General features: G+C 29.4%; 1 protein-coding gene across 1 annotated transcript; it reads right to left on the bottom strand.

The window, feature by feature from the left end:
- Positions 1–4,006: 4,006 nt before the first annotated feature.
- Positions 4,007–7,489, bottom strand: LOC130810442 (multiple C2 domain and transmembrane region protein 6). Its single transcript, XM_057676504.1, has one exon. The coding sequence runs from the start codon at positions 7,257–7,259 to the stop codon at positions 4,203–4,205; it is 3,057 nt and encodes a 1,018-aa protein (XP_057532487.1). The 5' UTR covers positions 7,260–7,489; the 3' UTR covers positions 4,007–4,202.
- Between the last annotated feature and the right edge of the window lie 7,392 nt (positions 7,490–14,881).

Here is a 14,881-nt window from a genome sequence, read left to right as displayed (position 1 = left end):
GCAAAACTTATTTCAAAAATAAGCGTCTCTAATTGGGTTACTTCAATTGACAAAGTTGAGGTTTGGCTGTTTTTTTAGTTAGTAACAGTTTCTCTATGGTCAACAAAGGTTACGAAGTGGGTTACTTCAATTGACAAAGCTTATTAATTGATTTTTTTTGACAACTTTTAAAATATAAATTCACTTCATAAAAATCATAAATTAAGCCATAAAGCTTGAGTAATTGACCAACAAAATGAGTCACTAAATTAATGTTAAAATAAAACAAGAGGTGTTGTATTATGAATAATTGAGCAGCTTTTTTTATTGTTGATGAACAAAATTTTGACCTAAAAGAAATTAAATTCATGTTGTGATAATCATAGGTGTAAGATATATATATATATATATATATATATATATATATATATATATATATATATATATATATATATATATATATATATATATATATATTTATATATATATATATATTTATATATATATATAAAAGATAAGATAAGTAAAAACAGTAAATTTTAAAAGAATAGACTTTAGTTAACCAGTTACAATGGTGAAAGTAATTAATTAAATTTTGGAAGAGAGAATATCTAAAGAGAGTGAGGTCAAACTTAGCTCAAGTTAGGAGGTTAAAAATAGATTTTGACTTAATAAAGAAGAACGGGTGTCACAATATAATATTAATAATTTCGAATGTATAAATTCTTGTGTAAGACGTTCTTAATACATGGGTTGAATAGTTTAATTAATATAATTATTTGCATATTAGCTTTTTTATTTAAGACCGTTTCACCAAAAGATAATCTCTCACAAAAATAGTTGTTTAGAATGTTATTATAAGAACTAATTATTTTATTTAATTTAGTTTCTATAATGAGGTTATGTTAATTTTTACATATAGGACTAAAAAAATACTATATTTAGTTCTTGATCTTATAATTGATTGGATGTAAAACATAATTTAGACTCAATCTATTTGCATCACTCCAATCATTCCTTGTGTATTTCTTCCATTTTGGCCTTCTTCCTAGTCTTACTCTCTCCTGCATTACCAACAATAATAAGTATTTACTTAGCAAAGTTTATTATTAAAACTTCTAGAATTAATAAAATACCCCTTTTTCTCGTTGACACTCGAATTTTTTCAGGACGGATATTTTTTAAAACATTTCACATTTAAATTAAAAATCGCAATTAAAATAGTTCGACAATAATTAATAACATTCAATTATTTCAACGCCATAAATAATAACTGATCTTATTTATATGCCTACTTTTTGTGCTTGGTTATTCTTCACTTATATTATTGACCAAAAATAATTAATAACATTCAATTATTTCAACGCCATAAATAGTTCGACAATAATATAAATAATAGCATCATCTAACCATTTTTCAATTTCTTCACGAGACATACTATTTTTGTGCTTTGGTTATTCTTCACTACTTTTGTTTTTTCATTTGTTTTTTCACAAGTCATTTTTTCTTCCCCTCTATTTGCTTTTGATTTGCTTCACTTATATTATTGACCAAAAATCAATAATATATATAAAAAAAATGTTGGCATTTGAGACTCTTATAAGGCAACAAATCAAATAATTGAATAATTTTTTTTATTACCCTTTTAAATTATAATTAAAAAATTTATTATTAACATTTCCTAATACGTGTATCTAATTATTTAATTTTATTGAAGTTTGTTGTTCTTTTATAGTATGCATTATTATTGTCTATTGTTATTTCATTTCATGAACATTTAATTTAACATAGTTATTTTCATATTGCCCCATGAAATTTGCTGTAATTATTATTTTAGTCCATCTTATGAAAATTACTATAGTTTTATTTTTGGTTAAATTTACATTTTCTATATATTTTTATTCATACATTTAATTTAAATTTTCATCTTATCTACACATTTCTTCAACTGCCTCTAATTAATTATCTTTTAAACATCACTATGGTGGGGTTTCGGCTATACTAAGTATACCAAGTAGAGATTTGATATATATTAAGTAGGTATTTAGGTATATCAAGTGGGAATTTGATGTATACTAGTAGGTATTTGGAGTTCTTAAGTAAGGGTTTGAGGTATATCAAGTAGGGGATTGAAATATACAAAGCAGATATTTGGGATATACTAAATAGGTATTTGGGCTTGTCAAACAGGTGTTTGAAGTATACCAAGTAGTTATTTGGGATATACCAATTAGGTATTTAGAGTATATTTCAAAGGTGTTTAAATTATGTCAGGTAGGAATTTGAGATATACCAAATAGACATTTGGCGTATACCAAGCAGATATTTTTAAGTTGTCGAGTAGGTATTTGAAATATATTAAATATGAATTTCAACATATAAAGTAGGTATTTAAGTTACCAATATCATAATATCATGAAACTACATGATGGCATATGAGTTATGACCTTATATTAACTCAAATTAGCCTAATATCCTTTTTTTGATTTGAAATCAAAAAAATTTTTGGAGGTGGAGGCAAACTCCAAATAACAGACTTAGGTATCACGCCAGTTCATAAATAAACACAACACCCAAAAGTACAAAACATCAGAACTATTAACTATGTCGTGTGTGTAGGTTATAATTTCAACCCTTTCATGGTAGGGACTGGAATATATTTTTGTTAGCTCTGTAATTGATTTTTGTTAGGTTGTTGTGGTTTTTTTATATAATTGAGGATGATCGATATCTGAATAATTTGGGTCGTGACATAGATTATTCACACAATTATTCAATTAATTAAACATTTAAGTTTTCGAGTACTCGATTATGAATATTGCTAATCCTGAGTTCGATTATTGTCATCTAGCCCTCATATTGTATCTAGACTGCAACTTCAGAGAGTTAGCGTGAGTCGTTGCCTATTTAACGGCGACTCATCGCTTTCTTTTTATCTTGATTCTTCTTGTCACGACCGGCAAGTCGAAACTCTGGATGTATTGCTTTAATGATGACTCGTTGCTTACATATTGCCTTCTTTGTTCATTCTTCTTCATATTCAGGGTCATAGGCTATTTCTCCGAACATTCACCCTCTTATAACTCGTAGGACCTATAAATTGTAATAAAAACTCCAAATTTACCACAAATACATTCAAATTGTTACAAAGAGAATCATATTAGGTGAAATTATACAAACATATTAATAAATTATTGCAAAATAGTCTTATTACCTCACCGAAAAGGAGTATAAACGCCATCAATAAGAGCAAATAATTGCAATTATTATAATGAGAACTTATACAAAATTTGTTAGGAAAACACTTGACAAGGCTCATGATCATAATTGTCTTTCTCCGATCAATCATTTTTTCTTCATAAATTCATTCTCATCCATTGCTATTTTTTCTTCATAAATCCATTCTCATCCATTGCCATTTAAAATGTGATAATTAGATGGTAATAAGAAATCGTAAAAAAAAAAAAAAAAAAAAAAAAAAAAAAAAAAAAAAAAAAACCCTAATTATGGATGGACTTTCATCACCGTAGAAATAAAACATTCCTTTTCATTTCTTTTCAAACTTCTCATTCTCTTTTTGAGTACTATTCATCAACCACTTTTAATTTGTAATTTATTCTTAATTTATAAATTAAAACATAGTCAAATAGGATCTTATTTGATACATCTTAACATAAGGTGTATTAATATCTATTTTTATAATTTTTAATTATGCACAATTAGAAACATTAAAGATTATATTAGTGTATTAATAAACATGCAAAAAGCAAATAGAACATTTGAAAAGAACGGAGGAAGTAGTATCTTACGAAAATTTACACTCAAAATCATTTCGATTACCATAATTTATGATTGGTTATCAAATGAGCCATTAATGCTGATTAACTCGGACTTTGCTACATTGTACTGGTAATTTGGAATTGCTAGTTTATGTTCAAGAAGTTTACCACGATCAAGTATCATACATATGGGAATGTTTGGTCTACTTCTTGTCTAATTGAGAGTATCCTGTAGCCTCTACACAATATTTGCCAAAAAATCTGACTTTATTCATCATTTTATGACTAATTGTACAACAAGCTATTGAATGAAATCTGAGAATAAAAGATTCACTAGCATCTTTACAATACAATAAGCTTAAGACGAGCATGGCGATCCCCAGAGAAACGAGATCTTCTCCATAAAACCGACCTTTTGGAAGATAACACACAATCTGAGCTGTTTTACAGCAGCATATCAGATTTTGCAGGCAATCTCTTGAAGAAATTGACTGGCACAGAAGGCATCTTGGACCTGAAACGAGGGTGCCGAAGCATGTATAGCCCCACCAGCACTGCAAGCACCTGAAATGGAGTCACATACAAGATCACTGCCAATATCAATGAAAAGAATATGAATATTGCAGTTGCTCTTGGATCCCTCCAGTTCAGCAATGCTTGAGTTCTTTCGCCTTGCGTTGCTAGATCGCCCACCACCGCCTGCACACGACCTGCCACGCTACGAAGCCTGTCGTACCGCATCCTGACTACATCGTTGGGTCGTGATGTTGGGAACGTATCAAACTCCTCGTCTAGCTCATCCGGGTGAACATACTCTGCGTGGGAAATCCTGGCATCCATGTGAGGTGGGTGTCTAGGCCTGAACCGGTAATTCCAAACGCCGATCGCAAACAGGTAAAGGAAAATGGTGGGTAGTATCAACTCCGGGTAACAAACCAATATCAAGAACAACACATGAACAAGACAGGTGGTTATCGGGTTTCTCCATGTGCAAATATCGTTTGACCACCTGCAAACAGCCGAGATTCCTGATAAAACCGACATGATTCGAAAGAAGTTTGCTTTACTTCTTCTCAGACTGAACATATGGATGTCAACATCAAGCATGAACTCAACCACCTCTCGTCGAAGGGGGGGTTCTGCACGAGCTAACCGAGCAGAGACTATCTGCATTGCTTGGTGCCGCAACCAGTCAATGTGCCTCACTGGAATCGGCTGCACGTAATGCATCTTGGGCAGAAGTGGTCTGCCATATTGTGCAACCATGTTCACCCAAGCTGTGCAGGTAAATCTCACAGCGAGCTGAAGCTCGCCGTGTTTCTTCAATCCCCCATTAGAAAGTACTAATAATGGGTAATAATGTGAGTAAATTCTATCAGTTTCTAATGTAGACAGCCTGATTCTGACCTTCCCTATCCTCTGATCCCTAGCATCATCTTTCCCACTAACATGGCAATTATCAAAAACCCCAATTGTGATCACAGTGCAGGGATCGAAAACCTCCCAAGTATACTGCTCGTTCCACTTTGGAGCGAGCGTATCAAGAAGGGTTCGTGTCCGAACCCATTTGTTGCCATACTTAGCTACACAGTATGGATCAGTTAACCTCCCCTCTTTTCCTTTCATCGGTACAAGATTCTTCGCGCTTAGAATCCCGAGCTCTAAAATCCCGATTGGCGCCTTCCTTAGAAGCTTCGACGAAGGTTGAAGATCACTACTAAAGTGTGTAGATTCATCCAGCACATGATACCCCGCCTCTAACCAAAATCGAAGGTGGATTTTGCTCGCGAATTTCCCTTTATCCTTCTTCTCACCGTCCTCCTCGACTGAATGCTTGTGGAGATTACACCACCTAGAATCAGGAAGCTTGGAAATCTCCATTCTATGTGGGATTTCCCTAACAGGAATGATCATCCTACCAAGGATCTCATCCTGGCCTGGTCCGACCTTATCCTCAACTGAAACAATCAGAAACTCGTCGAATGGTTCTGATGCCACAAACATAAGCTCATCATTCCAAATCGGGTTCATCGTCTGCACCGAAGAAGGTCGAGTAACCCTCAACTGATTACCCAATTGAACCTTAACATGGGTCATTGGTGGGCGAGTTCGATCCGATGGTATCAAATCTTGAGCCTCAATCACATGAACCCTAAGATAGTACAATTTGGGGGAAAAGTAAACTTTTGATCGAGTATTTGCAAGATTATGATGACTGATTGAATGCGCATCAGAATGCCATGCTTCAGGGAAAGCTTCATCAGCCTGTGTCCCAATCCAAACAGCTAACATAATCTCTCCTCTATCCCCTCTAACCCCTTTCTTATCTTCAAGCTTATACCATTGGGGAGCTAATGGCGAATCTGGGGGTACTCGAAGCGGAACTTCAGATAAATCAAACAAAATCCTACCCACAAAATCATCCTTCCCAAAATCTTTATCCTTCACAACAAGTTCTAACAGATTAGATTGCAATCTTTCCTTAGAAAATGCAAAAATCTGATTCCAAATTGGATTTTGATTCTTCTCTAAATGTTTTGTTACCCCTTTGTAATTTCCCAATTTCACTTCTACATATGGATCTAAACTTCCTGTAATATCCATTACAGGAAGATCTCGAGCTTTAACAACACTTACATACAAGTAATGCATCTGCTCAACCATATCATAAGTACTACCGATATTATCCCCCTTTCTATAACCCATATGCGCCGCCACTGGCGGCCGGGTCTCAACGAGGTCGTAATCGGGTTTTTTACCCGGTACTTGCATCATCATAGCTGGTGGCGGCCCGGCTTTCATGAAATCAGCTCGGACTTGAGGCGGTGGTTGTGGTGGTGGTTGTTGTTGTGGTATCTGGGTTTGTGAAGTGGGATTTTTAGCTGGAATTGAGTAGAAAGTTCTAACTTCTGGTTTTTCTTTTTCTTTTTTATTTTTCTTTTTGTCATGGTGATGATTATGGTGGTTTGTTTCTTCATAATTATTGCCTCCATTAGAAGCAATATTTGGATTTATATCCTCCATTGAAGGAGCTTCAAAATTACTCTCTCTTTGAATATCCTCTTTAACAGGAACATTAAACAGATTAAAAGAAGGTTCATGGCTACCCACCAAAAACATTCTTAAAGCAATATCCCCCTTAATATGAGAGAATATACCCCTCTTATCTAATGGATACCTTTGAACTACAGCCTGGGTTTCCGTCACCGGAACCGAAACCCCAGATATCCGAACACGGCCGAGAAAGTTTTTCTGTTGGCCATGTTCGGATTTCCTATCGTTAAACACTGTCACCTCGATGGTTTTGTTCGGAAAGTTTTCCGGGTCCGGGACCCGGAAAACAAGGGTCTCATTCCAAACCGGGTTCAAATCCTTGAACTTGGTTTGGGTTCTTTGTTTCTGCTCGGAGAAGTCTACCTCAACATAAGGGCTGGCAGATCCTTGTCCGTCTTTGGGCATGAGATCAGAAGCTTCTAGAACTTCCACCACTAGCTTAGCCATGGTGGAATTGTAATGTTAGATGACAGAAGAGAAAAAGAAGTTGGATTTTACAGTGGGAAGATAAGAACATTAACAAAAGAGATTTGAAAAGGAGCTTATGGAAATGTGGTGTTTGGAGTCGGTGGAGGTGTATGTATAATAGTGTGAGTAATAGGGAGAAAGAGCTATTTTTTTAACTTATTATCAGTAGGTCGAGAAATTGAGATGATACAAACTTAAGATTTTACAAATATTAATTTTATTTGAATTATAAATCTATTTTTTCAAAATTATTATTGATTGAAGTAGTTTAGCAGTTAAGAGTGCAAGAGAATTTTAAAAAATAGGGAGTAATAACCATTTCAATAAGAAGAAATGTATCGGCCAAAAAGATATGCGACAGCCAATAAAAAAATTATAATTATTAGGTAGGCTGATCGATGAAAAGAACACAAACACAGAATTTTACAAATGTTTTGTTTTAATTGAAATAAAATTTAATTTTTAAAATAATTATTAAACGAATTAGTTTAGTAGTTAAAAGGTATTAAATAAAAATAAGAAAATAAATATATAAATGAGAATTAGAAAGAATAGTAAGAACCATTTTAATGAAAAAGAAAAGTAAAATGCTAAAGAAGGTATGTCATAGCCAATGAAAAAATAGAATTATACTGATATACTCCCTTATTAGACAAATAAACTCTTATTAATTTTATTTGGAAGTTTAATTTCATAATATAAATAAATTTTATTATTTTTACTCTTACATAATTAAAAATTATTAAATTAAAAGTGATAGGGTTCATTTGTGAAATGTGGGTTGTGATTTTAATGTGGATGATAAATGTTTGGTGCAACTTGCTGAAAGGTTTGTCAGATAGTGGTAGCTGGAAAGGTGCTTCATCAAACATGAAAGACCATACAAATATTTTTTTTTTTTTCTCTCTTTTTTGGTTCAAATATCTAATAAATATGGCTTGTAATTAATTCTGGTTCCTTCGTTTCATTTTATTTACGTTTTGAATATTTAATAAATAGACAAATTTTAACAATAAATTTTCATGAATATATAATAAAATTAATAATGATAAATTTGTTACTAGGTTATATACAACAAAACTCGTACAAAATAAGAGTTAATCGCATACAAATTTATTTCATCCTAAAATTATTTGATAATAAAAGTAGCTTATCAAACTTATATTAAAGTACGTGGGTTATTTTCTAACAAATACTACCTACTTATGAGATTTTATATAATTTGTCTCGTCTTGCATTGATGAATAATATATATATATATATATATATATATATATATATATATATATATGTGTATAATTATTTATTAAGTGTATTTATAAATATTTAAGCTTTAATTATACTTGAAAAATGTAAATAAAAGAACAAACTAATTGCAACAAGTATTGTCAAACACTAATAATTTACAAAAGTAATTAGTCAAAAAAACTAAATTTTAGTAACTAGAAATACAATTGTACAACTATAATTACTCACAACTGATAACTAAGAGTTATTTTTACAAAATTACCTTACACCGAACAAATCAATGATAAGTCATTTTAATCTAGAAAAACATTTTTAAAATTGTTGTACATGTATTAAATTATTTAGTAAGTTGAAAAAAGTAGTAGGGAATAAAAAAAAGTATTTTAAGCAATTTATTCAAAAGATGAAAATGTGAGTGACACAGATTCAATTTAGAAAGGTAAATAGAGTATATGCAAGGAAGATTCAGTGAAATGCAGATGAAACATTCAACAATGATGTGTAGATTGTGAATTGTAATCAACACTTTAAGGAATATAAGGAGAAAGTTCCTTATTGTGATAAATTCCTTTAAAAAGTTAATTTTATATATTAGTCCCATATATTTTGAATTATGCCACCTATTTTACATTAATTTTTTATTTGAAACTGAATATATCATTTTATCTTAATCTCATCTATACATTTTTAACGTCTTGAAATTTTATCCACGCAATTCAATCTTTGTATTTAGTACCAAATATTCATATATATATTTCCCTTAAAAAAACATTTTCTTTTCTCTTTTGATACTAATTTATAGGAATGGAATTTTATTTATTTATTTATTATAATTATTATTGAAAAGAGAATGAACCTTTTGCTTTATCATGTGACGAGTTGGAGGAAAGCTCCCCTTCATGCTTTTTGCAACAACATCTTCTTTTTAATTACATTACATTTTTTATATGATTAATCTTAGTCATTTAAATTTTAATATTTTTTAATGTGTATTATTTGTATATATTTTACACCAACTTTATTTTAGCAATTTTACGAAGTTTATAGTTCTCATGTGGTTTTCACTAATTTTAATTTAACATTTTTTAATGCTTGTGGTCTCATATATTTTTCACTAACTTTATTCTTTTCTCAATAAAATAATAAAATAATATATCTATTATCTAAAATTTTCAATTTTTCTAATCTAGTGAACATAAATGTCAAATAGAAACGGAGGGAAAAGTAGATGTAATTTGTTACTCATTCCACTTGAACATTTAAAGCTTTCGATTAGAAAGATGAAAATCTATACCCAGTTTATTCCAACTTATTTTCTATTATTTTAAATTATAATGTGAGAATTTTTTCAAGTAAATAATAATAATTAAGTGGGATAAAGGAGTATTTACAAATAAAGACTGAAAATTCAGCATCCAAATTATTTTTGTATAAATTTTTTTTTTTGTCAAAAATAGTCGTGTGAATGGCATTTTTTGCGTTTACAACCTTCATTTGCGAAGTAATATAATCTACCTAAATTTAAAGTAGTAGTTGTTCTTGATATTTTATGAATTTTTTTTAAAGTTGTTAATTTGGTGATTTAGTCATAATCTCACATTTTAATAACGGTTATTTATTTTTTAACATATTTTTTATATCATATCTGATTCAAGAATAAAATTAAAGCAAAAACATGTGTTTCTTTACAATGAAAATCTAACGTGAGCAATTTTTGGAATAAATAATAATAACAAAATGAATTACTTTGATTTGATTTTCAAAGTACGATTAACACAAAACAAAGTAAAAAAAATATATATTATTTAAATACGTACAAATCTCAATATAGAATTTACTCCTATTAACTAAAACATTAATTCATATTCAAACATGACACTTAACATTCTACACTCTTATATTCTATCCTATTAAATTTACTACATTTATTATAAAATATTCTTATATTCAAATATTATAAATTTAATGATAGGAGTAGATAACACCTCATATTTGAAGTAGCCTCAAAATCTTAGCTACCAAGAAATTAAGCATAAATCATGTCATTATATTAGGATGTTTATTTCTTGGGTTTTGTTTGCTTAATGTTGAGGAAACTTCTCCCCACCTTTTTTGCAATGGATTTATGTTCTTCAGTAGATCAAAATAATTTTTTTCATAAAAAATCTTTTTATTATTATACAAACCAATGTTAGATATACAAAAACAAAATTAATTTGATAAAATGTATTTATATAAAATATATTTATAATAATAAATATAGAAGGGACTATCAATATTTTTTGAACCCAATCTTTTCACCGTCTCACGTGTGAGCATTGGTCGGCATATATGTCTGCCTCTAAATATAATTGATGTGTGAAATAACGTCACCTAGAAGTACTTTTTTATTCATTAGTAGGCATTATATTAAATATATTTATTTAATTTTTAATATCTCTAATAATGCATTAAAAATTATGGAACATTAGATATGAATAATTCTTTTTTTGAGACAAATCAAATAAGATTTCACTTGACAATAATTTAACTTATATATTAATAATAAAATACAAATTAAGAGTAATAGATTAATAGAGTTCAAAAATAAATGGGACACTACTAGTGAATTGGAGGGAGTATTGTTTACCATTAATAAATTTTATTCCCAATAAATGTCTATCGAATTATTGTAAATTATTGTTGATTTTTTTTTTAAAAAAAAACTTGGAATTAATAATCTTATATTCTTATTCAAATGTTTATGTTATGCAACAACAAGCTTAATATAAAACCTTAACCAAATTGTTGTACGCTTGCAGCCTCAACATTATTTTTTTTAAGAGAGCCTCAACCTACTTATAAATAGTTGAACATAATTATTTTGATTTTTGACTAATCCCTACAAATAAAAAGGATTAAAATTATTTTTATGGGTAGTAAGAATTTATAAGGAAAAATCTTTAATCACTGGGCTAATTCCAATGACCAACTAAAAAATTTCACGGAAAAGTAGATAGATATATAATAATGAATATATTACTCATATAATATTCAAAAAACAAATTCAAATAAAGCCCCATCTAATATCAAAGCATAAAAAAATTATATCAATTATTCTCGTCAAATTCTCATGTATTAACTTTTAAGTAACCAACACCATCTCAAGAAAGTAAAATAAAATCAAGAAATAATGCCTTAATTAATTAAATTAATAAAAAAAACAAAGATAATGTGATCTCATGGAAACCCAATATCTTAATCCACTCCCATTTCCATCAATTTGACGTATCTTGTGCTTTGATCCAAATCCAAAGCAACGGTCAATAATATTTATTGTTTTCCGTTAATTGTTTACATCACACATTGACACAACTACTTCCTAAACTTGCGTGACACATCAAAGTTAGGCTATTATTTTCATTACCAAGGAAATTAACATGTAAAAATTATATTATTTTTAACAAGTAAAAATTATATTATTTTTGAAGAGAGTTTGAAGGTGAGATTATTTTTATTAGATTGATTTATAAGCTTATAGTTTTAAAATAATTATTTATAATCATAAAGTGATTACTTACAATTTTAATATTTAATATGATTAATTATAATTTAATGAATTGGAGTTTTAAAGTAACCACTTATAATCTTAAAATCATCAGTTACATAAAACGAATTGTATATGAATTTGTATCTTAATAAGATGATTTCTTACAAAACTTGTTGCAAGATATGTTACTGACCACTTATTTTAATTATGACCTTTATACATGGCTCTTTGTAACGAATAAAACTTAATTGAACTATCGAAATCTTTGAGATACGCAAAAGTTTAACGATATACTTTTAAATATATCAAGTTTCATTGATTATTAGTATTATGAATTTTATTAATTGTCTCAATATTTGCAAAAATTTATCCTTAGACATTTTTAGACACAAAATCTATCAAAATTTATATGAAATTCGTAATTTTTATATTGGGGTTCAAGTCGAAGGATGTATCCTAGATGTGGCCTAACTACTCCTATAGTTGACAACATTTTGGGTATTAGAGTTCATTTATTCCCAAAGCTACTTATTTAAATTGTAATTTACTTTCCATATTAAACAAACTAATTTATTTTGTTCAGGTTATTTTTAATACTTCTTTCTATTTTAAATCAAATGTTTGATTTTTGACATATTTATAGTAAATGTCTTATTTTCATAATCTTTTTCCTTTACTTATATACTCATGGGATCCAACAATGAATCTTTTCCCAATATAATGCTTATACCAAAATTATTTCCTAATGTACACGATAGGGAAAAATATTTCCCTGTCCACGTAGGATAGGCGGGAGAAAATTTTTTTTCTTTTTTTTTCTAATATAACCGCTACCTCACTTAGCAATCTGCTTAGCAATTTTAAGAAAACCGTTAGATGAAATAGCGGTTTGCATTAATATTATTTTTTAAAAAAATTAATATAGAGCAAACCGCCATCTCAAGTGGCGATTTTGTACCTGTACAAAACGCAAGCAGTTGCTGTTTTTTCACTTCATCTCATTTGTCCCTCCTGTTTTTGCAACCGGTTTTCTCTAAAAAAAATAAATTTCTACACTCCTCATTTACTTCATATTCACAATTCCTCTCGTTCAACTAAATTAATCAACTACATTACCATCTTCTCCTTTACTTGTTTATTTTCATCCTCATTAAAGGTATGAATATAACCTTAATTTTTTTAATTTGCAAATTGATTTTTTGTTCATTATTGTGAAGTTATAAATACATTGATTGTTTGTTACATTCTCTTGATTTCATGATTTAAGCTTACATTTTACACATTTGTAGTTGAATTTTATGATTTGGTTTGTATGCATATAAAGTGTTTGATGAAATGCTTCAATGAAAGTTTACTACTTTGTTGGGTTAGTTTAATGGTTTTAGTATATATTCATGGTATTGTTAGCTTTATATTTGAATTAAACCTTCTAATAAGTGTTGTAATACTTTAATATTACACATTCTTGTATTCACATTTATACTTCTCTTACTCACAATCAACAATAAAGTGTATGTGAAATCACATGAAAAACATGCTTGTGTTTGTAGAATATGGATTATTATCCCGTTATAGTGTATTGGGGTGGGGAAGTAAGTTATACTGGATCCGATGCTGTGTATAATGGAGGATTAAATGTTGTGATGTTTATCCATCGTCAGAATACTACTTTTAAGGTGTTTCATAGCAAAGTCTATGATGTAATTGGTTGTAATCGTAACTCTTTTATGTTAAAAATGGAGATGAAATATCCAGTGATTGGGAAAAATGTGTTAGTCCCGATTAAGAATGATGAAAGCATAAGTGCTTTTGCTTATGTGGCATCACAAGCTCCTGGAACAACAATGGAGGTTTATGTTGAAATGGTTGCAAATTTGGGTAATATAAGGGAAGTCATGACTAGTATGGAACTTCCAGAATCAGGTCCTAGCATACGCCATGATACATTCACAGAAATGTTAAGTAACCCAAATTACGTTAATGAGCACTTAGATGAGTTTAGTTCTCCAACTCATTCACGTGGCATTGGTGGTGGTGTAATGAACACCTTCTCCAACAATTTACACATTGCCATTAAATTATCACATTTTCTTTTATTTACTCCCCTCATCATGTAGTCCTCCACCTATCTCGCTTCGTCTGTAATGTTCTTCTCATTCAGAATATTTAACTTTAAGGACAAAGAAATTTGACTAAGATTTTCGAAACACGTATATAAAATAAAATACATACATGTGAGATCTTATTAGATTCATTTTTATGTATATTTTTTTAATATATATTTTTTATAATTTTTTATGATATGTATTTAGAGATATTAAGGCTCTAAAATTATAGGCAAAAAATTTTGAAAATAAAAAACGAATAAAGATAAAGACATCTAATTAGAATTAGAGAAGTATTTCTAATTGTTAATTTTTTAAAAAAAAAATCCTTCTAAGGGTACTTAAAAATGGAAGAAGATAAGAATAAGAATATGCGGGGAGTTTCACGAGAGATGTAATTTTCAAGGTGGCCCCATAATAAAAGAAGTGCGGAATTGGTCCTACTGGACTTTTAAGGATATGCATATGGATTGTGGAACTACTCCAAAATAAGTCTAGTCACAAGCCACTAAATTCTCGATGCACAAATTTATTTCTAAATGATATACTTTCTTTCTAATTTTTATTTGAAAAATATCATTTTATCAACTTCATAAATACATAATTAAAATAAAAATCATTAAAATTACACTTTAGATAATAAATCCTCGATCAATTCAATTATGCATTCGCTTTATTACTGATTAATTAGTCACTAAAAATATTATGTGATTTTGTTA

This window comes from Amaranthus tricolor, chromosome 4, assembly GCF_026212465.1.
Source record: "Amaranthus tricolor cultivar Red isolate AtriRed21 chromosome 4, ASM2621246v1, whole genome shotgun sequence".
Lineage (NCBI taxonomy): Eukaryota > Viridiplantae > Streptophyta > Magnoliopsida > Caryophyllales > Amaranthaceae > Amaranthus > Amaranthus tricolor.
This window is presented reverse-complemented; position numbering and strand designations above follow the sequence as displayed.

What these genes read in the sequence shown, in the direction of transcription:
- LOC130810442 (XM_057676504.1), bottom strand. Translation starts at nt 7,259, where the DNA reads ATGGCTAAGCTAGTGGTGGAAGTTCTAGAAGCTTCTGATCTCATGCCC.